At 40.5% G+C, this 26,776-nt stretch overlaps 2 protein-coding genes and 1 long non-coding RNA gene across 3 annotated transcripts; 2 read left to right on the top strand and 1 right to left on the bottom strand.

Annotated features, from left to right (window-relative positions):
* The first annotated feature begins 5,748 nt into the window (after positions 1-5,748).
* Positions 5,749-9,822, top strand: LOC119488226. Its single transcript, XM_037769675.1, has 9 exons — positions 5,749-5,795; positions 7,209-7,302; positions 7,461-7,621; positions 7,737-7,789; positions 7,945-8,071; positions 8,178-8,305; positions 8,445-8,484; positions 8,727-8,816; positions 8,999-9,822. The coding sequence occupies exons 2-8, from the start codon at positions 7,211-7,213 to the stop codon at positions 8,738-8,740; spliced, it is 615 nt and encodes a 204-aa protein (XP_037625603.1). The 5' UTR covers positions 5,749-5,795; positions 7,209-7,210; the 3' UTR covers positions 8,741-8,816; positions 8,999-9,822.
* Positions 9,823-11,060: 1,238 nt separating this feature from the next.
* LOC119488228 lies at positions 11,061-13,320 on the top strand. Its single transcript, XR_005206897.1, has 4 exons — positions 11,061-11,492; positions 11,698-11,913; positions 12,000-12,155; positions 12,246-13,320. It is a non-coding gene; the product is annotated as an uncharacterized LOC119488228 (long non-coding RNA).
* A 1,835-nt stretch (positions 13,321-15,155) lies between these two features.
* ankmy1 (ankyrin repeat and MYND domain containing 1) lies at positions 15,156-24,430 on the bottom strand. The gene is made up of 19 exons (XM_037769676.1): positions 24,009-24,430; positions 22,795-22,941; positions 22,510-22,704; positions 21,757-21,801; positions 21,422-21,660; positions 21,117-21,333; positions 20,782-20,943; positions 20,581-20,654; positions 19,983-20,463; positions 19,711-19,898; positions 19,445-19,616; positions 19,092-19,232; positions 18,887-18,994; positions 17,831-17,938; positions 17,615-17,737; positions 16,875-16,976; positions 16,389-16,565; positions 16,155-16,347; positions 15,156-15,427 (listed from the first exon to the last, which is right to left on the bottom strand). Exons 1-19 carry the CDS (start codon positions 24,237-24,239, stop codon positions 15,255-15,257), a joined length of 3,276 nt encoding a protein of 1,091 aa, XP_037625604.1. The 5' UTR covers positions 24,240-24,430; the 3' UTR covers positions 15,156-15,254.
* Positions 24,431-26,776: the final 2,346 nt, after the last annotated feature.

The raw sequence follows: 26,776 nt of genomic DNA, 5'->3' as shown, positions 1-26,776 counted from the left end.
CTTAACTGCAATTTATCATGAACACATAGACAATCTCATGCAATCCAGTACAGTAACCCTTTCTTCAAAAACATTAAGATGTAATAGTACAAATAAATCATTGTGTCAAGAAGTTCTTATGAGGAATGAGGCATTATTTATTTATCAAGCCTTCTTTCTGTGAGGTGACAGTGATCACCACTGCACCTCCACCCTGTAGACATTTTGAATTCACTTCAAGTCATTTTTATTTGTAGCCCCATGTATAAAATAAAACCCCATTATTACACGGCTACGGTCTGTTATTTCTTCATAGCAGACCTTTGCTATGGACGCAGTTCTGATGTCGGACTCTGGAGTACCATTTTTGTCTCAAATTAGTGATTTCTTAAGTAAGTAGCCGTGTAATAAGCGGGATAATGTACAGCTAGCGGGACAACAATGACCGGCTCGCTGTACATTATCCCGTGCACTCTCAACCCAGCTCCAGCTCTAAGAAAACGAGGAAAAACTCGGTAAGAAACCTCGGAAAAGGCAATTCAAAGAGAGATCCCCTCTCCACGGACAGCTGGGTGTTTGAAGCATGAACGTAGGCCTATAATCGCTATGGCTTGTCGCGGTAGTCCGTTTTACCAGTGTTACACGGTGGTCGGGCACATTACATTACATACCTGCCACCCACACCTGCAGCGGCAGGTTGTCAATAGATAGTCGGACGACCGATGCATCTGCTCCATACAGATTCTCAGCACAGAGTAGCAGGAGTCAGATTTCACACACACGGGACAGGAGAGAGTTGAAAGACCGAGAGATGGCAGAAGAAAGCAAACGCGGTTTAAATTTCAGATTTAAACCCAATGCTAAGAGGAGGACGGAGCGGTCACAGCTGGTGTGCGCGGCGGAGCGGCGCCGGGTACACCCCAGCGGCTCCGCAGCAAAAGTTCTACCGGAGAGGCTAGTCACTCAGCCACCTGAAGGTAAAGATCAAAGTAAGCGGCTACACCTAATGACTGTCATCTTTTCCTGTAAAATCTCCGGTGTAATCGGTAACACCCATGTTGTCACAAGAAATTTTCCTCCCCGTCAAATCCCTACTAGAGATTGACGCCACCAGCCTCTCGGTCTGATTTCTACTGCTTCAAGAGAGAGTGCAATGGGAGCCACATATGGGGACTACAGCAGCGTTAACCCTGGACGAGGTCCTTCCGTGATCCTGAGGGGTCCTTCCATGGCCTTGAGGGGTCCTTCCGTGGTCTTCAGGGATCCATCCGTGGTCCGAGAGGTCCCGTCTGCCGCCGAGGTCACATTTTTGACACTACAGACCCAAATGTCACACCATTTGTTCATCAGAGACTCCTAACTGGTCTCATGAACAATCTAAGCGACAGGAGTCACGGTTTCTGTCGTAGAAGCACTTTTATGACATGTACGTCTCTGGTTAACTCCTATTATAAACTGCCCCACTGCAGCAGTGGCCAATCACCATGGCAGCTTTTGATTGCTGCTAGACAGCTGATTCACATTAGCCAATCAATGCAGGCTGACTAACACAGGCACATTTTAACTATGTATATATCAGCATACAGGCTATAGCGAAGCTCCTCCTATAACCTATATAAATGCCTAACTGTAAGCATTTAAACATACAGACTCCATGTAAATCAGAAATGTTTCCTTGAAAACAATCAAACTAGACTGAAACAAAATGAAATTCACCAAAACTGTCTTGATTAGTCTTTCTGCTGTTCCAAATTTCACCAACTCTGGTTTGGTCGAAATAAACTATTAATTTACTTTATTACATGTTTAAAGAAACAGCCATTATGCTCTCAAAGCCACCAGACTTCATGGAAAAAAAGATAGATATTCAGTTTGTTCAGTTCACTTATTTCCTCTTCTCTAAGTAACCTAGCATAGTTTTTATAGCATGACTAACTTGAGTTTTGCACAAGGTTTCCCGCCAGTAGGTGGCTAACCACGTGGGGTCTCTCCTTTAGTCACAGAGCAGTGTTAATGTAAATGTAAGTTGTTTTTATTTCACATGTAAACTCACTGTCATTGGGCAGATGAACCAATGTGTAACCTGTTGCTAGGGTCCGTTGGGGACCCCAGCAACCAACCTGACGAATCTGATGACACTTCTCCAATTAAAGAACTCTGATTGGCTCTTTGTTTTGTGGCCTTCACTTAAATACCATCTTCACGTCTCCTTCTGCCTCTCTTACTTCTGTTTGAGGTGGGTCTCATGTTAACTGTGTATCTAGCTAGCTGTACAATTCAGCCTCACAAGATTATCATGTTAAGGTTGAACTTTATTAAAACATGTAAATGTCCTGTTACTATTGCTGTGAATATAAATATCTAGGCTAGAACAGTATGTAATAAAGTCATAAGTTCTTCTCAATGTATATAACGTTACTGCTGTGGTCTAACAAAGGCAGAGGTGGGTGTGTAAAGTGTTGTTGGCATCATGCTACAGTAGACAGGAGAACATGGCTGCCATGACGCAGCTCGGTATTATTTAATGCTGTAAGGGAGGGAGAGCTGTGTGCGCGTGCGTGCCTGTGTGTGTGTGCGCGTTCTAGAGATTTTACCGCGAGCCGCGCGGTTCACAGCAACTACAGACAGTGACAGTGCTCTTTTGACAGTATATATACATTACAGTTTAAATGTCTAGAGATTTATAGAATATGTCACAGAGAGTGACTGTGCTCCTTTGACTGTTTATTGACATCATACCAGCAACATTAGTACAGTATAAATGTCTATATCTGTAGAATAAGTCAAGGACATGAAAAAAGTAAAGATTTATCTTTAAATCAACACTTCATGCTTTCATTTAAAAATAAAAGCCATCACGTTTTTTTTCTGTGGACAGAATTCCTTCATTTGTTAACACAAGGCTTTTATTTTGAAATATGTGCCAGACAGTGATGGTACGTGTCCACAGGGGCGTTTTCTATCGCGAGGGGACGCGACGCTTCCCAACATTGGACGCTTGGTGGGCTGTCCCTAGAAACAAGGCACTCGGCTCCTGATTGGATGAACGCTTTCCCGCTGTTGGCTGCTGCTTCAACCCGGAACCAATATGGAGGCTTGTTTGGAAACTTTCTTCTCTTATTTCACGAAAATAGTTCACTGAAATGTGTTTCTGAAAACATTTGAGGCGAGAAATAAGCCATGCAGTTGCTGAATATGTCTTTATTTTGGATCGACAACGTTTATTTTAAAAGATCTTCGGGAGTTTCGAGAGGCGTCGAGTTGCGTCGGACGCCCGTGATTTGCATAAAGTAGCCAGGACTTCAACTTTATGCAAATGAGGAGTGGGCTTCCTGCACGCCTAGTCTCTCGAATCGCGACGCCACGCTACCGGAATGCATTGCGCGGCTGCTTGCATAGACAATGAATGGGGAGCGTGGAAAGCACGTAACCTGTGGACACGTACCATCAGTGTGTTCCAATCCACGTACTTCCTGAAGTACACTTCAATGTAGTGCACTTTGTGCACTCTGTACTAACTTGAGTAGTGCGTAAATTTCAGCGGGGTAGGGTCGTCTCAAATCGAATACTCTGCGGCGCACTGACCGGAAATGACGATCGCAACATTTGACCGCGGCTCGCTACCCGCCAAAATATCTTCCGGAAAAAAATGAAAGCAGAGTTGAAATTACGTTTCCAACGTCGTCGCCTACGCCTACGATGTGTCCTCATGTTGGCAGAAAATGCGCCGGTATGTTTACGTATTGTATTGTTTTATTCTGTTATCTACTTATGTTTGAATAGTGCTCATGGCTCCGCCCCTTCCGCTACGTAGCCAAGATGGAGGCAGTTGAGTGTGGAAAGTGTCCAGCGTTCCACACTCAACTGTACAACATCCAGGTACTTTGAGTGCACTGCATTTTGACGTACTTCCCAATTGGAACGCACTTATGCACTCAAAATAGTGAGTGTAAGTACAGAAGTACGCGGATTGGAACACACCATGAGTCTTCTAGAGATTTGAGGTCTCGCCATTTTACCAGGAGCGCCACGGTTCACGACAAAATGGCTGCCATGACGGTGCTCGATATTATTTTATGCTTTGACGAGGAGAGCTGTGTGTGTGCGTGCGTGCGTGCCTGTGTGCGTTCTAGAGATTTGACGTCTTGCCATTTTACCGCGAGCCGCGCAGTTCACAGCAACTACAGACAGTGACAGTGCTCTTTTGACAGTATATATACATTACAGTTTAAATGTCTAGAGATTTATAGAATATGTCACAGAGAGTGACTGTGCTCCTTTGACTGTTTATTGACATCATACCAGCAACAATAATACAGTTTAAATGTCTATATCTGTAGAATAAGTCACGGACATGAAAAAAGTAAAGATTTATCTTTAAATCAAAACTTAACGTTTTTTTTCTGTGGACAGAATTCCTTCATTTGTTAACACGAGGCTTTTATTTTGAAATATGTGCCAGACAGTGTCGCAGAACATAGAGTGGCTTGGGAACTCCATGAATGAATAAAATACAGAGTTTTAATGGTGGATTATTACTATTATTTACAAATTACCACATGTTTCTTAACTTTTTTCTGTTTAAAATAATTATAAATTTATAATGAAATGAAATGGCCATTATAAAAGGCAAACTCTATGTAGAAGGGCTGACAGCAGCAGCTGGTGTCAACAGATTGTTTTATGTGATTTAACTCTGACACAGCCTTTAATAAATTGATAATTTTTTAATGTGTGTTTTTGAGATTAACCTTAATTTAAATGTTTGCACTTGTGAAGAATGTGAGACTATTGAGCATTTTCTTTGCAAGGTTTAATACTTTCTGTCGCTCACAGATTGACGGCTATTGAGCAGTTCTATACTGGTGAGTGATGGTCGAAGACAGTGTCTGTATCATAAAATACAATGACAATACATATAGACCTATGGAGTAGCCTATTTAATTTGCAAGGTTTAATGCTTTCTTTCAACCGCAGATTGACAGCTATTGAGCAGTTCTTTACCGGTGAGTGTTGGTCAAAGACGGTGTCTGTAGGCCTATTATTAATGTATTACTTACCCTGCCTACATGTTATTACAAACAGTAATGACAACATGAATAATAAATGAATCACTGACACGATAAACTAAAAATACATTGTGTTAAGCTATTATAGTTATGTCCGTGATGCTCACTGATTTCTGTCTATTCTAGGCAAACAACCCTTTCATTCACCTTCATCACTGGTCTGGGTATCATCGGATAATCCGTAATTCGTTTGGAATTGAAAAATAGAAACGTATTTATTTTGCCTATTTATCTTCTACCGTTACCTCGATCCTGTGCTTAAATAATGTTACACATTTATAGAATGACCAAACTATCTTCTTGGCTTTTATTTTGTCATTTTTGCCTTAATTTCCGGGTCACGTGACTGCCGTTCTCCGCTCTTCGATTCAAAAGAGAAAATGACAGAAAGAACCAAAATAAGATCGTTTTTTTCGTTGTTTTTTTTTCATTTTTCGTTTAGAAACAAAAAACGAGTAGAGCACCACGTGATTTCATTTTTCGTTTTTTGGTTTAAAACAAAAAACCCACGTGACTCCCGATCTTCAATCAAAAATGAATAATGATAAAAGGAATTCGCAAAAACAAAAAACAGCCCGGGTTGGATCCGTTTTTCGTTTTTTTATTCAGAATCCAAAAACGAGAAAACGGACGTTTTCTCTTTTTTGGTTTAAAACGTAAAAAAAAAAAAAAAAAGGAATAACGGATTATCCGATGATACCCAGACCATCACCCAGCTCTTCATCCTTCGTCACGTGACCTTTTCAGGTAAGCAATTTACATTGTAGTGAGTGTTCCGTCAAATAGTGACAAGGGAATTTTTTTTAAGGTGGTGGAAAGTCACACATAATTGAAAATTAAGTTCTAAACAAACTCAAAGTGTACACCTCTACTTATATCAGAGGGAAAAGATGGAGTCATTCATTCTGGTTTAAATGAATTTTTACTACAAGGTGTCTAATTAACATCTGACATTTTTCAGAGTGAAACCTGAAAAGACATCACAGTTTTGCAGTTTTACATCTTGGTAAGTGTAGTAGATGTATGTATGTGGTCATCAATAATTTTGATTGAGGAGCAATTCACTGTATTTTCTGGCATTTGTTGTTTTTTTGTCTGTTTTGTGCCTTCATCATAGTGTTATTATTATTATTCATCATAGTGACAGTGATGGTTGCCTAGCTACGGGGGCAGTGATGGTTGCCTAGCTACATGTTCTACGTTTAGGATGTCATTCTAGAATTCAGTGACACATCACAGCCGTTGTGGAATTCAGTGAGATTAGGACTTTGCCTTATTCTTCACTTGTTCTCTCACAGCACAAGTTATCTCACAGCTATCTTGCAAAAGCGCAGAGAAACCAAAACTCAACGCAAAACATCCACTTCTTCATTGTCACAGTGTTATCACACAGACAAAGTGAAGGTACATCATTGTTTCTCTCCCAGATCTGTGAAACACACTCAGTAAGCAGAGCAGCAATACCTCTGTATGGTTTCTGTCGGAACATATTCATATGTAACGTGATTAATCCTACCTGTGGGAGATTCATATTCAGACTGTGTGAGAGAGATGTTTCTAATCATTTTGACCGATGCAGTTTGACAAAATGTTAGAAACACCTTTCAAGAATTCCCTTTTGTACATTTCCTAATATAACTGCAAAGTTTCTAATTGTGCAAAAAAACAAAACATTTTCAACTTGATGTTAGGTCAAATAGTTTTGTTTAATGACTTTCATGCACAGGTGGGTAGTTCCTGTAAGCCTATATTCAACTGGGTAAGGCAGTAATGGAGCACTGATTGAATTTATACTTACTCAAAAACTGACATTGAGAGAAGTAATAAAAGAGGATAAATATAATTATTTATATTATAAATATTAAAGAAAGAGTTACTTGTATGACTATGTTGAAATTAAACATCAGTCTATATTCACAAAAAGAAGAGAAGATGGTTAAAAGGCTCATCCAACACAAACTACAACCTCAAAAATGGCTTTAGTTTAATCAACACATCTCTGACACAGAGTGTTTTTTTGGCTCCTGTGTGTCTGACACTCAAAAACACAAAATACTGACATGCACTGAGTTGCTTCTAATAGTAGAAGTGTTGAAGTCAAAGTGTATGACCTAACTAGTGTCAGTGAGTGACTGACCACCTCTCTTGTTTGGTTTACAGTCATGTTACGTAGAAGCTCTCGACTGGACATCGCAGGATATTACAACCTTCAAGGAGAACCAGTCATTTCCTACAGGGAGACTTCTACTTACAGGTAAGCTGACGTGTGTGTGTGTGTGTGCCACAGTCATGCTTGTATACGTTCTGTAGCACACAGGCCATGTAAAGTATGTGTTTAACAGTCATAACTTCTTCATTATACATCTTCAAAGCTCTCACTCTTTTCTCATTTTCATTATAAAATACTTTCAGAAGACCTAAGAGGTTTGCTCATGACAGTCGAAAAGACACCACCAAGAAAATGGTCAGGTTTGTACCTGAGGCCAAAGAGGCCAGCGGGGTCAGAGGGGCCAACGAGGCCAGCAGGAACAGCATTAATCGCTGGCTGTTCTACATGCTGTTCGTGTGTCTTGGTAAGCGATCTCTCCTTCAAACAATCATATTTTGTTCATCAGTTTGTGTGTTTTATACTGTAGAGTGTCTGTCTTTTGATAAAACATCACTGACCTGTTTCTCTCCATCCATCAGGAATTGTAAACTTCACCCTGGCTCTATCCATGAACAGCAACTCTCTGGATACGGTAAAAGCAGCTTGGCTTTCTCTTTTACTTATTTTTATTGTTAATGTGCACCTATAAACAAAATCACAGCCGAAATATGTTCTCACCTGTATACATGTGGAAGCACACAATGATGTCAACATGCACCATTAAAATTAATCTCCTGTCACTTGCAGGTCTTGAGCAGAACTGAAGGGCTGGAGCAGCAGGTGAGAATGCTGCAGAACGAGGTGCTGAGGTTAAAGAGGATCAACGAGCTGCCACCATCGGACTCTATGCCCAACTTTGCTCTGGAGTCGCAAGGTGAGACATTTAAATCACCCTCATCATTTTCATCTGTTAGATTGTAATTTGATTTTTAGTTTTGAGATCCTTTTCTCACTTTCTTTGTGTGTGTTTTTGTGTGCAGGGGCCCGTCTTTTAGCTCACTTATCCTCAAAAACATACCAAAGCGCAAAACCAACCTTTTCCATTCCTATCTGGAATTTTTCCATACCTTTTTGGAGACCAACTGCGGACCCAAGTATTGTGACTCAGGTAGGAACTAGGAACTACACACACAAAACACATGGCTATGCGGTTTGGCAATATCATCTAATGGTTTGGATTGTTTTACTGTCTATTTTGTTATACCTCATACCATCTAAACTCTTTTTTATACTCTTTCATTCTTCAGGGAGGACCAATCGTGGTCGGACGCTGCTGGCCATTTCATGGTGAGCGTGGACATTTAGTCATTGCTCTGTCCCACCCAGTCAACATCAACCTTGTGTCACTGGGTCACATTTCAAAGACCGTGTCGCCAACTGGCAACATCTCAAGCGCCCCAAAGATGTTTGCTGTCTATGTAAGTCACAAATTTAAAATTGTTACACTGCAGATGTCCTGTATATTTCACCGTCACTTACACGGAGAACATCAAGGTGTTCAACTGGAATTCTATCTTTCTCTCTTGCAGGGCATGAAGACTAAAGAGGATGAAGGTACCCTACTAGGAACCTTTCGTTATGATCAGGATGGCGAGTCAGTGCAAACTTTCAAACTGTCTGTGAGTATTACATCATGCAATGAAACACATGCACATGCATTTTTTTAATTGGTCCCCACAAGCTAATATATCATAAGAATCACAGTTGTCTGTCCTCATTGTAGGCTACTCATTATATCCTTTATTTCCCATCCTCTCAGTTTGTGCTCAACTAACTGTCGGTTCATTTCTCTATCTCTCAGGATCAGGAAGAAGGTGTCTTCAGCCATGTGAAGCTGCAAGTCGCGAGCAACTGGGGTCATCCTGACTACACATGCCTCTACAATTTCAGGGTCCATGGGACCGTATAGAAGACGGTGTTCCTATGGGACCATGTTGGAGCAAACACTGTCTTCTGGGCTGGGTGCAGAGGCAGGTGAGAATGTATTTGTTCCAACAACCAACCATCTATGAATAAAAAGGCTTAATTTAACTTTGTGTTGTGGAATTTGCAGTCATAAGAAAAATTTAACTTAACCTCTATGAATTTAGATTCCAACCATCAGAGTAACACATTCAAACAAGTAATTTCAAAACTCACAGTATTCGTAAAACCATGAAAGGTTTCTGTCTATTCTGTCTTTCTATCTCAATCTGTTTAGTGAAACTAGAACAGTTTCAATGTGGAGCTAAAGCAATGTCCAAACTTAAACCAGTTTAAAATAAGGTATAAAGACATGATGTTCTCAAGGTACAGGGATGAAGTGGGGGTTTGACAATCACAAGGTGTTTACAGGGGTTACTGTTTATTTATCTATTACTGTTTGTTTATTTATCTTTGTCTTAGTCTATCTTTCTATTTTTTTCTGTAAAGAATAATGCAAATTTGGGTTAGGGTTGGGGGTCTATGTATTATCACAGCCTTGCTCAAAGGCTGCGACAAAGGGGGAGACAGACACGAGGTGGCGGCAAAAGAACACTTGATTTATTTAACAAAACACAAAAGTAATGTGGAAATCAGTAAATCAGTGGTGTGGAGCGTGTGTGTGTGTGTGTGTGTGTGTGTGTGAATTTGTGTGGTGTAAAACAACAAAAAAGAACTTCATGTGTCTGTGCCATGCTAGAGAGAGAGAGAGAGAGAGAGAGGAGCAACAACAAGAGACAGGAGAGCTGGTGCCAGGGAGGATGGGGCATCACAGTATACAGATAAAAAAAACTGATATTTTCCACTCCATTTAAAAAAAAAAAAAAATGATTGTCCACATGATCTTTGTTTTATAAGGGGATTCAGTTCATTGGTAGTGAAGAGACTTAAACATTCAGATGTAAAATAAATTTACAGAAGCTTACAGACATTTTTTAACGCAGATTATTCTGAAGAAGTTGCAATGTATGAAGGACAGAACTTGTAAAAAAAATAAAAATAATAATGAATAAATAAATAAATGACTCAATAAATATATGAATAGATATGTCATTAAATGTAGCAAAAAATAATATAAAAAATAAATGTAGACATTAATGAATTGGTAAAATCTGACATAAATTGATATTTCTGTTTTATTTGTTTATTTATTTGTTTATCTTTGTATTAATTCCCTTATTTATTTACTCTTCTGTTTAATTTATTATTTATATTTTTTGTTTATTTATTAATTATTAATTATTATTTTTTAATTATATATTTGTATTTATTTATTTATTCACTTTTGCATTTATTTTATTTATTTATTTATTTTTTTTTTTATTTATTTACTGACTGATTTTTGGACACATTCAGCTTTCCACGCATCATAGCTATGTCAGCTGGCTTGAAAAAATGTGGGTAGATTTGTAGGTGTGTCAAAAAGTTGTTTAGATACTTTGTAAAATTAAACATTTATGCTTATTTGTTCTCGTGGTTTTGAGCACAATAATTTTCCTCAAAATATGATAGTTTTAAGACTCTGGTACAATAGTTTAACATTTCCCATCTAACAACGCTGTTGCTAATTATCATTGTCAGTAAGCAGCATTGTATTAACAATGGTATTGATAGAATCCCAACCGTACCTCTGTCTAAGTGCTACTGTAGTTATAGCAGTATTTCTATCTGCAGCAGTTAGTACTATAATGGTAGTACATGTGGTTTGGGTTAAAATAACACCGGAAGTGGCGTAATTTAAGTACAAAAGTTACATGAGAAAAACTACTTAGTTAGGTTTAGGGAAAGATCGACTTAGTTAGGTTTAGGCACCAAAACTACTTAGTTAGGTTTAGGCAACAAAACTACGTAGTTAGGTTTAGATAACACAACTACTTAGTTAGGTTTAGACAAAAAAAATACTTAGTTAGGTTTAGGCAGCACAACTACTTAGTTAGGTTTAGAAAACACGGTTTGGGTTAAAATAACTCCGGAAGTGGCGTAACTTAAGTAGCGAAGTTACATGACAAATCAACGTTGACTTCAGGTTTCACGTGGGGTACAAACACCGGCCTATTGGGGAAATTCCTGTGATTTTTGACCCACCCATCCACCCCGTTCCCTCCCTGCGCGGCAGTTGTCGCTCTTTATACTTCGTGGTTCACAATTACGTGGATTACATACAAATTGATCTTGTGGGATATATATATACGAATTACAGTGCATTACTTTTCGTAGGTATAGCTACGAAGGGTGTATGAGAACAGCCTCATGTAGTATAAGCTGACCAAATGTCTGTTTCTGTCCCGTAGGTGGCCATAAAGCGTATCCGCCGGTTTCTTTGCACAACAGTGGTAATAGATTTGTTTTTCATCCTAATACCAACACTCTACATTATTTAAATCATTTGAGTAACATTTTTATTTTTATTCTGAGTACAAAGGGAACATGTTCCTCTTGTACCTCATACAATCTAACAGTTAAAATACTGTTAACTTTTGTATACATGTGTACATTAAGGTTTCATTATTTGCTTTCTCTTTCACTCCATATCTTTAGGATCTGGAAGGGGAAATTACAGCGATCCCTATAGAGGTGGCGCTGCTGCTGCACCTCAAACCAGCAGCAGCAGGAACCAGTGCCGTGGTGAGCCTGCTGGACTGGTACAATCTGGACAATGAGCTGATTCTCGTCCTATAGAGACCTGTCCCCTGCATGGATCTCTATGACTATTTGGTGTCCATACAGTTATCAATACAGGAGGACATGGGCCGGGTAAGCAGTTGATGACGTGTGTTTCTGTATGTGTGTCCACGCCAACCGTGTCACACAGTCTTCATGTCTCTTTATTTCTCCCCCAGATCATAACAAAACAACTGGTGGAAGGTCTCCAAGAGGTCCACTCCAGAGGTGTTTTCCACAGGGACATCAAGATGGAAAACAGAGATGCTGCATGATGGGCAAACCCCGTGAGATCATCAAAGCAGTCCCTGACATCTGTGACACTCTTTCCTACAGTAAGACATGCAGTAAAATACAAGCACACACATAAACACACAAAGAGTACAGCGTTTGTATTTAAACATGATTCCTGTTCATCTGTCCAGATTGCCAAGATTTTCTAGCGCGCTGTATGGACAAGAGCCCAGAGGCCCGACCCACCCTGGAGACTCTTAAGCACCACCCCTGGCTCGTGTGATCTGTGGTCCTGAGGGATCCAGTCTGATGTGATACAGATTGGACCTCTCGGACCACGGATGGATCCCTGAAGACCACGGAAGGACCCCTCAAGACCATGGAAGGACCCCTCAGGATCACGGAAGGACCTCGTCCAGGGTTAACGCTGCTGTAGTCCCCATATGTGGCTCCCATTGCACTCTCTCTTGAAGCAGTAGAAATCAGACCGAGAGGCTGGTGGCGTCGATCTCTTGTAGGGATGTGACGGGGAGGAAAATTTCTTGTGACAACATGGGTGTTACCGATTACACCGGAGATTTTACAGGAAAAGATGACGGTCATTATGTGTAGCCGCTTACTATGATCTTTACCTTCAGGTGGCTGAGTGACTAGCCTCTCCGGTAGAACTTTTGCTGCGGAGCCGCTGGGGCGACCCGGCGCCGCTCCGCCGCGCACACCAGCTGTGACCGCTCCGTCCTCCTCTTAGCATTGGGTTTAAATCTGAAATTTAAACCGCGTTTGCTTTCCTCTGCCATCTCTCGGTCTTTCAACTCTCTCCTGTCCCGTGTGTGTGAAATCTGACTCCTGCTACTCTGTGCTGAAAATCTGTATGGAGCAGATGCATCGATCGTCCGACTATCTATTGACAACCTGCCGCTGCAGGTGTGGGTGGCGGGTATGTAATGTAATGTGCCCGACCACCGTGTAACACTGGTAAAACGGACTACCGCGACAAGCCATAGTGATTATAGGCCTACGTTCATGCTTCAAACACCCAGCTGTCCGTGGAGAGGGGATCTCTCTTTGAATTGCCTTTTCCGAGGTTTCTTACCGAGTTTTTCCTCGTTTTCTTAGAGCTGGAGCTGGGTTGAGAGTGCACGGGATAATGTACAGCGAGCCGGTCATTGTTGTCCCGCTAGCTGTACATTATCCCGCTTATTACACGGCTACTTACTTAAGAAATCACTAATTTGAGACAAAAATGGTCCTCCAGAGTCCGACATCAGAACTGCGTCCATAGCAAAGGTCTGCTACGAAAGAAATAACAGACCGTAGCCGTGTAATAATGGGGTTTTATTTTATACATGGGGCTACAAATAAAAATGACTTGGAAGTGAATTTAAAATGTCTACAGGGTGGAGGTGCAGTGGTGATCACTGTCACCTCACAGAAAGAAGGCTTGATAAATAAATAATGCCTCATTCCTCATAAGAACTTCTTGACACAATGATTTATTTGTACTATTACATCTTAATGTTTTTGAAGAAAGGGTTGCTGTACTGGATTGCATGAGATTGTCCATGTGTTCATGATAAATTGCAGTTAAGATCAGCGGGACTAGCTCCCAACATTCAGTATTTGGATGGATGTGCAGTGACTTTGATGTTTGAACTACAGGTCGTGATAAATGGGACCCAGAAAGACTATTTTACAATCACGTCTTTACAAAAATAACTGATGGAAAATTATTGAGAGGTCTGAAGCCACAAAGAATGATAAAAAGCTTGTTAACAAGAGTTGGTACAGTAGAATAAATAACAAATGAAGGACTGGTTTTCAATATACTGTTATAGAAGAGGGCATAACAGCAGCCCACGAAAGGAAACATCTAAAGTCCTCAGAGCTGGCGGCGAAACACCAAGAGGCTGGCTGGAAAGCAAAGGTTTATCCCGAGGAGGTCGGATGCCGGGGATTTTTTCAGCAAAGCAGTAATCCAACTGCTCCGTGGTGCTGGCGGGATGATGCGGTCAAACCTGCGGAAAGCTGTGAAGGAGCTAGGAGAGTGTAATATTTCATATAACATTTTATAGATTCATATTTATGATTAGTTCGACAAGAGAAACAAAAATCTGGTTCACATTTGTCTTAAAAACAGTGCAGTAAGCCTTTATTTAAACATGATAGTGCTTTTCTTGCATACATCGTTAGTGATCTGTCGCACGATAGGTTAGTATGGCCACGGATAAAACAATCCATAACATGAAATGATTCATAAAACAATTATCGCTGCCATTTTATAGCAGATAGAGCAACATTTTTACATAAATTATATCACCTTGGAAAGTGAGAAACACCATGAAATGCCCTTTCACTACACACCCAAATGTCGCACCATTTGTTCATCAGAGACTCCTAACTGGTCTCATGAACAATCTTAGCGATAGTAGTCACGGTTTCTGTCGTAGAAGCACTTTTATGACATGTACATCTCTGGTTAACTCCTATTATAAACTGCCTCATTGAGGGTGCATAGCATGGCAACGTTTGATTGCTGCTAGACAGCTGATTCACATTAGTCAATCAGAGCAGGCTGACTAACACGCATTTTAACTATGTAACTCTTATCAGCGAATAGGCCTACAGTTATAGGAGGAGCGAAGCTCTCTTTCCACTGTTCCAACAATCACAAACTCTGGTTTTGGTCAAAATAAACCCTTAATTCATAGCATCAAAAGATAGATATTCAGTTTGTTCAGTTCAGTTCAGTTTTTTACCCCAGGAGTGACTCATCTCATCAAACAAATCGATAGAGGATCTCTGTTCACTTTGTTCAGTTCACTTATTTTGATAGGAGTGAGTGAATATATACAGCCTGTCTGTCCCCAGAGGGAAAAATAAGTCCAAAAGCCCTTGTCCTATCATCCCCCTTCTTATAACCTCACTATGGTCCTCAGACCCACCCCCAGCACCAGGCACACTGGTCAAAATTTCTCGCAAAATTTTCTAGTTACACTAATACTATAACAGATTGCAAACCTGACAACAAACAAATACAAAGATAAATGATTATGGCACAACATATTGTCATCACCATTCAGCCAAATATATAAAGTCAAGACTCAGAATCAGAGAAAGAATTTATGTAACAGAAGTGCATTACAGTATTAGGTAGATAAAGTACTTCCGCTGTTATTAAGTATGTACAATTGTAGTATCCATCAGTTGTGGCTGTAGTTTCCCGTCATTTTGGTTTCACCCTCCAAGACATTCTCTGCCATGCTCAAGGGCTTGGACGCTCTGTGGGATTTCAACTTGACACTCGAGGGCTTGGGGCCTCTTGGGGATTTAAACACAACACCCTTCTTGACGACATCAGCAGATCCTACATGCTCTGTTCATCCAAAAGAGAGAAAAACAATTTAGTATTTCCCAGATATGGTACATCATCCTGACTTTATCCTACAGATATCACAGATTCACAACACTATGGCTTCGTCTGGAATTGCATACTATGCACTGCATATTCTCTAGGTGTACTATCTTTTCGGACGCACTGAGCAGTAATTTACATCGTCACTTCCTGAGAGCCTCCTTGCTGGTTGGAGATGTGTAACTATGGTAACCCGTGCCAACCTCACGTGACCAAATCCACGGTTTGCGAGAATCAAAGTCTGAATTAATTTAAAATATTACAATATTACAAAGTGAAATCTTATTCTTACAGTTAAATTGAAGCGTTATTGACGTTACAGAGCTGTCCGTCAACGTCCATTATGAACGTTGTTGTCACTACCGCATTGCATTGTGGGATATTTATGCCACCGTAGTGTCCAATGTTGCATACTGTAATATTTCACCGGAAATAGTATGCAATTCGTGTACTACTGGTTTCATACTGAGGTTTGGGACATACTAAAATATCTCACATACTGTTTAGTGTACTAAATAGCATGTTAGTATGGGATTTCGGACGCAACCTATGACAAAAGTTACATGTTGTTGTTTTATTAAAAGCTTATTTAGTGATATGTGTAGTCTGATCTTCGGTAGGGTTTGGGGGATGGTGTTGTTTGGTTTGCTGGGTTGTAACTGTTGGACGGAGAGGCCATGATTCCCACCTGATACCCGGATACAATCTTCCTTGTGTCTTTCCCATGCTCTCAGTTTGCAGGTCTTGGAGCAGTAGAAGACCTTTTTGCAGCGTTTACACGGAGTCAGGTTCATGGACACAGAGCGACCGCAGTGATAGCAGAACTTAAACCCGGTACCTGTTACATAAATACAGTACACACACCATGATTTATAGCCATACTCAAAATCATATTTTTTTACTTTCAAAAAGACATAACTACATTGTACTGACTAGTGAGGTGTTGTTCTTTCTCTAATCTCTCTCTCTTTCTCTCTCTCTGGCAAACATCTCGTCTTAGCAGCTCTTCCATCATTCTCAGCAGCTTGGACCGTGCTTTGAATATTTCCCTCTCCTGCATGTTCAGAGCGTGGAAGGGAGTTTTGGCAATACGCAAGTCCTAGATAGCAACATATAACATACAGACAGCGTTTCAGATGAAATTATGCAGAAAAGAACTCCTCCTGAATTTTAATTTTAAAAGATACAAGGCATTTATGAGGGGGACAAAATATTAGAAACACCTGTCAATGTAATACAGTCCAGTACAACTTTACCACTAACAACAGCTTCAAAAAGAACCGCAGAGTTGAATCAACAACTCCCTGACGCGGTCTCCTCAAAACCTAATCCTTATAATGGTTACAAAAATAAGATTTATTGTATTTGACTGAATTCAACCGAAATGCGTACAGTAGTTGTGTGTTACCTGGTTGAAGGAGTAGTGTGCATAGTCGACTGCGGTTCCCATAACGTCACCCACCGTAACTGGCATCAAGATGTCGGCACCAGCCTTAGCTAACTTGTCCAACTACATCAAAGACATACACACAATTCAACCATATACCTTTAAATGCCTCAACATAGAGATTGTTTTTTTCTCAAAGATCCAAGTACAAACCACTTAAAAACATTTCTGTGTGTACTATTTCGAAAACTGTAAAACTGAGGGATACAACCATTTCAATAATGTTTTTTGAGCTAAATTAAATGCAACTCATTTGAAGCCATCAAGAACACAGCTAACTGTGTTGTTTTGGTATGTAACATATTAAAAAAAAAACTTTTGGGTGATTTTTGGATCTGGGAGTTTCCCCATTCTCAGAGAAAAATCATCTTTGCGCAGCTGTATCCAGACAAAAACAAGTGTGTACAAAAACAAGAGCAGAGATGAGAAAAAAAAATAAACATTGTCAACCCGGTGAACTGATTAGGCTTCATTTTGGCAATTTACAAAATGCCTGACAACTGCAGCAGCAAAAGTGAGCTGCTAAATAAATTGATTATGTGCTGAAAGCCTGTAGGAGCAAATTTTAATGTTTCATGTCTAAAAGAAAGTTTCGTGGAATTAAATATCTCTCTACTGTATGCCTTTAGGATGGATATCAATCTGTCAAACATTTTCATCTACATATGTATTTGTCTGTGAATGTGTGCTTGTGTGTGTACCAGCTTAATTCTGCTGCCACCCAAATGGTAGTTGATGTTGGCGAGGGCACACAGGGCGCTGCCCACCCTGCGACCCAGGGGGATGCTGGGATCTGCACCTCCCTTCAACAGCTCCTCCACTGCCTGGGCAGTTAAAAGGAACAGGATAAAGAAAAAGAGAGGTTTTGAAGGCGTGTACAGTATATGTCTACGTGTGAGTCTGTGGGTGTGGTCTACCAGGTCATTTCCACTTGCTATAGCCATAGAGAGAGGTGAGTGTCCACTCCAGAGGAGGTCTGTGCTGGCTCCGTGGGAGAGCAGGAGGGCGACCACCTTGCTGGCATTCTGGAAAAAGAAAAAATACATGAAAAAATAAACATTGGTCCATTTAATGGAACATAATGAAGTTTTATAACTAAGTTCAGGAACAAAGACCACGCTTCAAACACATCCCATTTCCACACAAAAGTATTTAAGCACACCGGATCTGTTCACTTCCCCTTGACTCTGGTTTCACATCCCTCCTCCCAAACCCTTTATCTTTTTCTCTCTCCTTTCTTTCTCTCTCGCTTGAATACAGGAACCATTAGGGGCTCTGTAAAAATCAGTGCTCGTAAAGAGACGGCTTCCTCACTCAGAGTCTTGACTCCCTGCTTCCCACTGCCTCCAGCTGACACCGGTCCAACATTGCTCTCCTCCATCTATTCTTCCACGACCCTGATTCCTCCCCTCATCCCTTCATCCATCACCCCTCTTTCCTTCATACCTCCATCCCTCTACCCACAACCCTTCATCCCTCTCCCATCATTCCTTCGTCCCTTCATCCCTCATCCTCCTTCCAGACCGTTAATCCATCCCTCCTAAATCATCATTGCTCCCCTCCATCTTCAATATGTAATAAACTATTCTAAACCCATGTTGTTATTGGCGTGGTCTTTGGTAGTGAAATATTATTGTGAACAAACCTCATGCTATTTGTGATTTTCTGTCTTGCAATAAATATCCTGCAGTTGTTAATTCAAGAGGCAACAGCCATTCAAAGTTTTGCATTTTTCCAGAAACACTGAAAGTCATACAGTTCAAAGTAAAATAAACTTACTATACTCAAAACAACAAATTGTTTGAGCTCTGCATGTATTCTTGTGTGTAACATGTATCCTTTGTCATTCTGGGACACTGAGTAAACATACTCAACATGATCAGCTATCATGTCTGCAACATGCTACAGATTTGACAGTCAATAGCATCATGTGTCATCAGTGATGGTGTGTATAGGTGCGTGTATGTACTGACCAGGTAGTCATACTCTCTCTGACAGGCCACGTGCAGGGCCGTACGGCCTCCTTCTTTGAGATGTGGGTTCTCATTGGTGTTCAGTGGTTCCTGGGCCTTCATGGAAATCTGTAAAAAAACTCAGATTGAAACTCTTTTCTTACCAGTACAGCTATAACCTTAACAATCACTACTAAATATTTTGGCTTAAAGGACAAAAACACACCTTATCTGGTTCGTAGATCTCATCTTGGTCGCATGCCTGAGCGTCTGGGTTAGTGATAGCGTGGAGCAGCAACTCTATGATTCTGGGGCCTTCTGGACCTGGCAGTGCTGCAGCTACATGCAGGGGATACAGACCCTTCCTCTACAGAAAGGACGAGAGGATGAGGGGAATTTGATGGTTTATGGATATGATGGATGAAGGTTTATGAGTAGGAGGGAGGGGTGCAAGATAGAGGCTCTTATTTTTTGTTTTCTGTTTATGGATTTTTGTTTGTTTGCTCTGTGGCTCAACTAACGTGCATTGTGTGACGTTACAAAAAAAAGTTCCATAAGTAAAAAATAATAATTTTCTACCTTGGGTGAAAGGGGAATGTCAGTGCGAGCTCCACACAGCAGCAGCCTCCTGACGGCCTCAGTGTCAGCTGCCATAATGGCTAAAAAGAGGACAGGCATGGGGACCCTGGATGCGTTGGGGTCGGCTCCCCGTTTCAATAACAGCTTTATGGTGTTCAAACGAACGCGGTGTCTGGTCAGACGGACGGACACAACACATAATCAGTGTAATCAGAGCAGAACAAACAGCACAAGAAACGAGAGGACAGAGGAGAAACAGAACTGACTTAATTTTCATGACAGCCATTTTGCGTACAGTCTCCTGTGTGTCAGAGCACTGAGGGATCCCGGTGCGACTCAGCGCCTCTGCTGAGCGCTGCATCGCTTCCTCTGTGACCTGGATGTCATAGCTGCTGACGGAGCGGGCGGAGTCAAAGCCTGGTTTTGGGGTCAGCTCTTTGTCTTCTTTGCCCTGCTGCAGACAGAGAGTTGAGTAGACAACAGTGGGTTCAAACAACTTATCAAACCAATTATAGAATGAGATCTCTGGGCTTCATACCTGAACTCCTCCTGCCGCCTTTGCTCGACTTTCCCTCCACTTCACGCTGCCCAGCACAATGTGACCATCCAACACCTGAATGTAACACTCCGCAGCAGGCACGTCCTCACTTCCTCTCTCCTTTATATCCTCTTCAGGATTATCCCTTACTCTCTTCTCCAAATCTTCCTCCATATCCTCTTGTCTTGACCCTATTTCTCTCCTCTCACCAAGCTCATCATCTTCCTCTCCGTTCGTAGATTCTCTCTTCCCTTTTACCTCACTTTCTCCATTTTCCCACGTTTCATCACATCTGCTCTCTAGCTCTCTTTCCTCCCCTCTGCTCTCATCCTCCCTGCTGCTCCTTTCTTCTTCTCTCTCTCTAACCTTGCTGTGCTCAGTGTCTGCAGGGGTCTCACGTTCATTCACGCCAGGCCAGCGCTCAGTGATGAGCTCACTGTTATTAGACACGTAACTGCTGTGATGTAAGATGTGCTCCGTCCTGAAAATACCAAAACAAATAGGGAACTTTAATGAATACATCAGCTTAGTTTAGAGACATAACTGGTCAACGGGTGGTAAAAGGGTTCTGTTATTGCTCTGAGGTCTGTTTTTAAACCTGGGTGTGTCTGTAGTGAAGTCCCCTTGGCTGATCTGGAGACTGTTTTGCGATGCAGATGGAGACCTCAAACCCTGATGACACATTGCAGTGCAAGCTGTTTCAATTCAATTGTCTGTACAAAACACCGATTCATGTGATGTGAACTACAGATTTAGAGGTGAAGAGGAAACAGAAAAGCTACATTAGGTAGAATCTTACTTGAGTTTCGGCGGGCGTCTCAGCCAAAGTGGTGTGCAGAGACTGAAAAGGGTAGTAGAGGACATGACACACAGCCAGGGCAGACATGCCTTCACAATTCAACTTGTCAATTTCTGCACCCATATCCAATAACAGCTGGATTACATTGTTATGGCAGTTTACCTGAAACAAGAAACAAAATAAAACAGTCAGAGAGACAAACATGAGACTAAAACCAAAGCCTAAACATTTGAATTTGTTTATCTAAAACCTGGATTGGATAACAATCAAAGAGCAAATGACTGAATCACTGAATCAACAAACAATGGGCAAAAAAAATAATTATAATGTGTTACTGTGGCAGCGATCAGTGCAGTGTTTCTCTGTGAATCGGCTATATCGGGGTGGACCAATCCGGTCTTGAGGATCTCTGACACGGCCTGCAGTTCCCCTCGGGAGGCGTGCTGGATCAACAACTCTGAACTGACTTCCAAAGGCCCTTTAGGACCAAAACTTTCCCTGTTCAGTGAGAGAACAGCTGCCACGTCCCAGTCTACATTTTCAGCCTGTAGTCTGAGACATACACACACAGACAAATACATGCATATTAGTTCACATGTTTTGGTACTAATACTCAATACTTTTTTGATGTATGTCTGACCTGTGCTTGTGTATGTGAGCCTGCATGCGGGCCTGTAAGGGCAGGGTGGAGAGTGGGTCTCGCTCATAGCCTCGGTGCGGATAAGCGTCTGGCTCCCACAGCTCGCCATTGAAGTGTTGATCCAGCACTCTTCTTTGGCCAGGGGGCAGCGGCAAGTGGTCACCATCTGTTGAGTAACTCTCTATGCCTGGGGGAAGGATGAATGTCTCATCTAACAGCAGATCTCTGTTCGTATCCACCTGAGGAGGATAGGGGGATGAATTGATCTATTTAGAGTGAAGTCACAAAGCTCATATACATACAGTAGATAGTTGTGCATTATAGCTGTACTTTACCTCAGAGTCTGTCCTGGCTTCTGTATGTGGACCATTAGTGGGAGGCTGGCAAGGAGAAGAGAGGAGCAGAGAGGTCAATTAAGAATGTTTTGCAAATGTATTTATGCATGAAGAAAGTCACTAACAATTTAGGTTCTACTTCCTGGTACAACAATGTTTTGCTTATACACTGTTGTCCATCATGAGGGGCTTGGAAATAAATCAGTAGAGCTAGTTTTAAGAACTCGTTTGTGCCCAGCTTGATTAAAATTCAAAATTTTAAATAATGTTTCTTGAGGCTGAGGGTTTTGCAATAGCGTCATTGTATTCTTATTTGTTATCTTTTATTTATTCTGTTTTTATATACATCTTGTGCAATATGAGTAATGTGCAATATATGTTGTTTGTGGTTTACATTGTTTGTGTTTCTCTGTTTACATGTGGATTGTTGTTTGTTTCTATTTATTGATGCTGCTGTGGAGGCAGCTGATGGTGTGCAGCACTGAGTTAAAAAAACAAATTTCCCCAAGGGACAATGAAGTGTATCGTATCGTATCGTATCGTATCGTATCGTATCGTATCGTATCGTATTGTATCGTCTCGTATCGTATCGTATATTCTAGGCTGGGTCAAACATTGCTGAGGCTGGGATCTAAACAATGTTTTAAAAACAATAAGACAAGATCATTTTAAACCAAATATATGTATGAAAATGAAGACGTTTTAGCGTGACATATCTATTCACGTGTGGGTGAGACAATGGTCAGCATGTACCTGAGTCAGGGAATCTGTGATGGCAGCTGGGTCCATGAAGGCAGCATATTCAGGGTAGTTCTTCAGGCGAAAGCCCTCTTTTACAGACGTACAGAGCCTTAGCAGGCGCTCCCCGAGCCACAGACCCACATCCTGACGCCCGTCTGGATAAGTAAACACACCTGGACCAAACCTCTGGTCAGAGTGGTACAAACCCTGAGAGGAAGGGAGAGAGGTCTAATGCTATTTACTGATATTTATAAACTAAAAAAAACTATCCAAATGCCTATCATCCATCCATTTTACCTGAAAGGTGGATCCATCAGGGAACAGTTGTTGTCCGTATCCTTCCTTTCTGTTGAGGTAAAACTTGCCAGTGAACTTGTGGCCTGTGGGCCAGCTGTACAGTCCATCCCCATGCCTGTAGTCTTTGTAGAAAGAGCCCTCATAGAACTACACAAAGGAGCAGACAGGGAAGTAAAATAGTGACTTAAACTTCAGGAAAAACTGGCAGGAGACATTTAAAAAATGTCATTATGTTTTATGTAAGAGATTTCGGACATTCACATCAGTGGCAAATGGTGTACATTTTTCTAGGTAGGGCTGTGCCACATCCAATCAATTTCAGCAACATCACGGTATGATTTAATGCAAAAAAGCGAAGGTATCAAAAACACGTTACTACTTTGCAGTTAAATAATCAACAATTATTTTATTCCAAAAGGAGCAGTAAACAATGCTTAGAAAAACACAACAGTATAACATGTACTCAGTGGTGGTACTGTACTTAAGTACAATTTTGAGGTACTTTACTTGAGTATTTCCATGTTCTGATACTTTCTACTTCTACTCCACTACATCTCAGAGGGAAATATTGTACTTTTTACTCCACTACATTGATTTAATAACTTTAGTTACTTTACAGATTCAGATTATTAATACAAAATATAATCAACAAATAAATGATGTATTATTATAGATTAAACTACCCAGAAATATATAAAGTCATTAAAAGTAGCTCCACCTTAACCAGCTGCAACATTAAAGTGATGAACACATGAATGCATCAATAAGTATAATCCAATAATGTACATTATTCTGCATAATGTCTACTTTTATGTTTGGTACTCTAAGTACACTGCACTTTTAATTAAGAAGGATTTTGAATGCAGGACTCTTACTTGTAACAGATTATTTCTACATTGTAGTACTTCTGCTTTTACTGAAGTACAAGATCTGAGTACTTTCACCATTGCATGTACTATAATACAATAATACACATGTAACACAATACTAATGTAATGTAACAATTATATAATATAACATGTAATAGAAATGTTTACTTAATGTGATGCCCCTGTTGATCTTGCTTTGTTATGGTATGTTGAGTGTGAATCACACTCAACATACCATAACAGAACAAACATAAGAGAACAACCCTGATATTATTAACTATTTTTTTTAAATTATAGCTAACTAATGAAATGAACTGAGCTTTTGTCATATTAATGTCACATTACCTCTCCATTTCTCCAGGTGTACCTCCCTTTGCCGTGTTTGAACCCATTCACAAAGTCTCCCTCATATCTGGACAAGTCGCGCCACTCCTGAACACCGAGCCCTTCTCGTCTCCCTTCCCGGCTTTGAGCTCCTCTGAGGCGGCCGCTCTGTCGCCCTGTCCCCGGCTCCAGCTCCGGAGCTCCTCCGAGCCCTCTCGGGGCTGCAGCAACACCTCTGCAGGTCGACAGCATTTTAACCGGCGGTGCTTGACGTTATTATTAACCTCTTTGAATATAATTCACCGGATTCCATTTGAGCGCAACAAGAGGTAAGAGTTGTTGTTACAGGAGTGTAAACTTTAAGGCTTTTAGGAGGAAACTTTAGCAGTCAAGAAGTCAGATTTGAGTCTGCAGACTTTTCTGTGAGCGCCGGTTGTCACGACAACAGCAGAATCCTCTGAGGGTGGTGGTGGGGGAGGTGCTCACGCATGCGCAGACGCAAGAGAAAGAGAAAAAAGTTAATTAAAGCAATTAAAGCAACAATTGAAGCACCATAGACTGTATGGAAGACCACAAGAGTCAAGGAAATAGTAATAAAGCATAAAGCATTTAATTGATTTATAGCTAATTGTACAACATAAATATGCATTAATACATTTGTTTACAAATGTATTTATTAATCTACATGCGATAGCGCTCCTTCATACACTTTGGGTGGAGCAGCCTGTCGCTGAAGGATGCATTAATAAATTTGTTTACAAATGTATTTATTAATCTATGAATAAATGGACAACAAATAGAGTCAAATTTGTTGAGCCAAATTAAAATGACGACACAAATGAACCATATGCAATTGAAATCCCTGTGAGAAACAAGGACGCAAGACAAAGTGAAAAAAGTTAAAAACACTAATAAACTATTAAAATACAACTTTTTAGCATAATTACAAAAGCTTAAACTCCTTGTCCGCCAATTAAAGCAACAATTGAAGCACCATAGACTGTATGGAAGACCACAAGAGTCAAGGAAATAGTAATAAAGCATAAATCATTCAATTGATTAATAAGATAAGATAAGATCAGATATTCATTTATTAGTCCCGCAGTGGGGAAATTTGCAGTGTACAGCAGCAAAGGGGATAGTGCAAAAAACAAGATGCATCAGCTAACAGTAAAAAATAAAAAAAAAAAAAAAAAGCTAAACAAAGTGTAACAAAATATGAACCATTTAAATAGAAGGAAGTATAAAAATAGGAGCTGTATATACAGTATTGACAATAAACAGACTATTAACAAAATTGCACAAGCGGAAAATGATATTGCACAGTGAGAATGAACGTATGAATGAATGAATGAAATTCCACCTGAAATTATCAGGTTATTGTCAGTCTTTTGGTGTGTAAGTGGTCTAATAGATAGATAGATAGTAACTTTATTGATCCCGAGGGAAATTCAAGTTTCCAGCATCACAGTTCCATAGTGCAAAACATGTTAGTAAAAAGGCAGTAAAAAAGTTAGTAGTGCAAAGTACAAAGCACAAAAATATTTACCAGATATAAAAATACAAGGAGATGAAGAAAACTGTTAAAACTGAATATAGTGCAGGGTAACAGCTGTGATACCGGACTATTGGAAAAGTGAATATAGTGCAGAAGAGAGTATAGTGCACGGTAACTCCAGTAGCTTAGTCTATGAAAGTGCACTGTATGCATTATTATTTGTCCTGCAGACCGTCCTCCTTCCTGAGTCTGTCTGTGGAGCAGCAGCCTGCCGCTAAACAAGCTCCTCATGTTTGGTGATGACGGCGTGCAGAGGATGGCTGTCGTTGTCCAGTATGGCCAGCAGTCTGTTGAGTGTTCTTTCCCCTGAGACCGTCACCAGAGAGTCGAGCTCCAGGCCGACCACAAAAATATGCATTTATAAATTTGTTTACAAATGTATTTATTAATCTATGAATAAATGGAGAACAAATAGAGTCACATTTGTTGAGCCAAATTAAAATGACGACACAAATGAACCATATGCAATTGAGATCCCGGAAGGAAACAAGGGAAGCACCTCCAAACAGACTGAAAGCAGAGTGGGATAATTAAATATAAATAGTATCGTGACAAATTAATGTAGGTCATTGTCGTAGAGCAGGGTTATCCTTGTCGAGTTTAAGTGTTCCTCTATATAGGGTCAATGAAGCTGGACCACCATGTAAAGTGTGTTTGTTCACATGTCACCTGACACTTTTCCCTGTAACTGACACTGGTTTCAGCCTACAGTTTGCTGCAGTAGTTAGGTGGTGGAGAATGACATCCGTTGACATCACATTTATTAATACAGCATTATTAGAGCTGTGTTGAGAACTACTTCTATTATTTATGCTCCAATATGTCCCACCTCAGATAATTATTTTTTATTAAGTGTTCTAAAGAAAAGTCCAGGAAAAAGCTGAAGTGAATTCAACTGAATGTTTGGGATAATTAAATTTGTATTACCAAATTAATGATCATGCTCACAGCACCCAAATTCTGTTAATATACTGTCGTTTTGATAAATGAGGTTAAAGCAAAAGCTGTTGTTTTCTCACAGCCTAAACCAAAAAATGTTCAGATAATAGGTCAGATAATCAGTGGTGTGTGTGTTTATCTATATAGTATATGAATATAAAACCAGCCAGAACCAGGCGATAAAACAACAGGACTATTATCTCTCTGACTTAATGTATTATAGTTTTATTTACTAAATTAACAACACACTCCTCAGACACAACCTCAGTGAGTAATAACCATTTTATACATA

The sequence above is a fragment of the Sebastes umbrosus genome, chromosome 5 (genome assembly GCF_015220745.1).
Source record: "Sebastes umbrosus isolate fSebUmb1 chromosome 5, fSebUmb1.pri, whole genome shotgun sequence".
Classification (NCBI taxonomy): Eukaryota; Metazoa; Chordata; class Actinopteri; order Perciformes; family Sebastidae; genus Sebastes; species Sebastes umbrosus.
The sequence above is the reverse complement of the archived record's forward strand: the minus strand, read 5'-3'. Positions and strand labels throughout refer to the sequence as shown.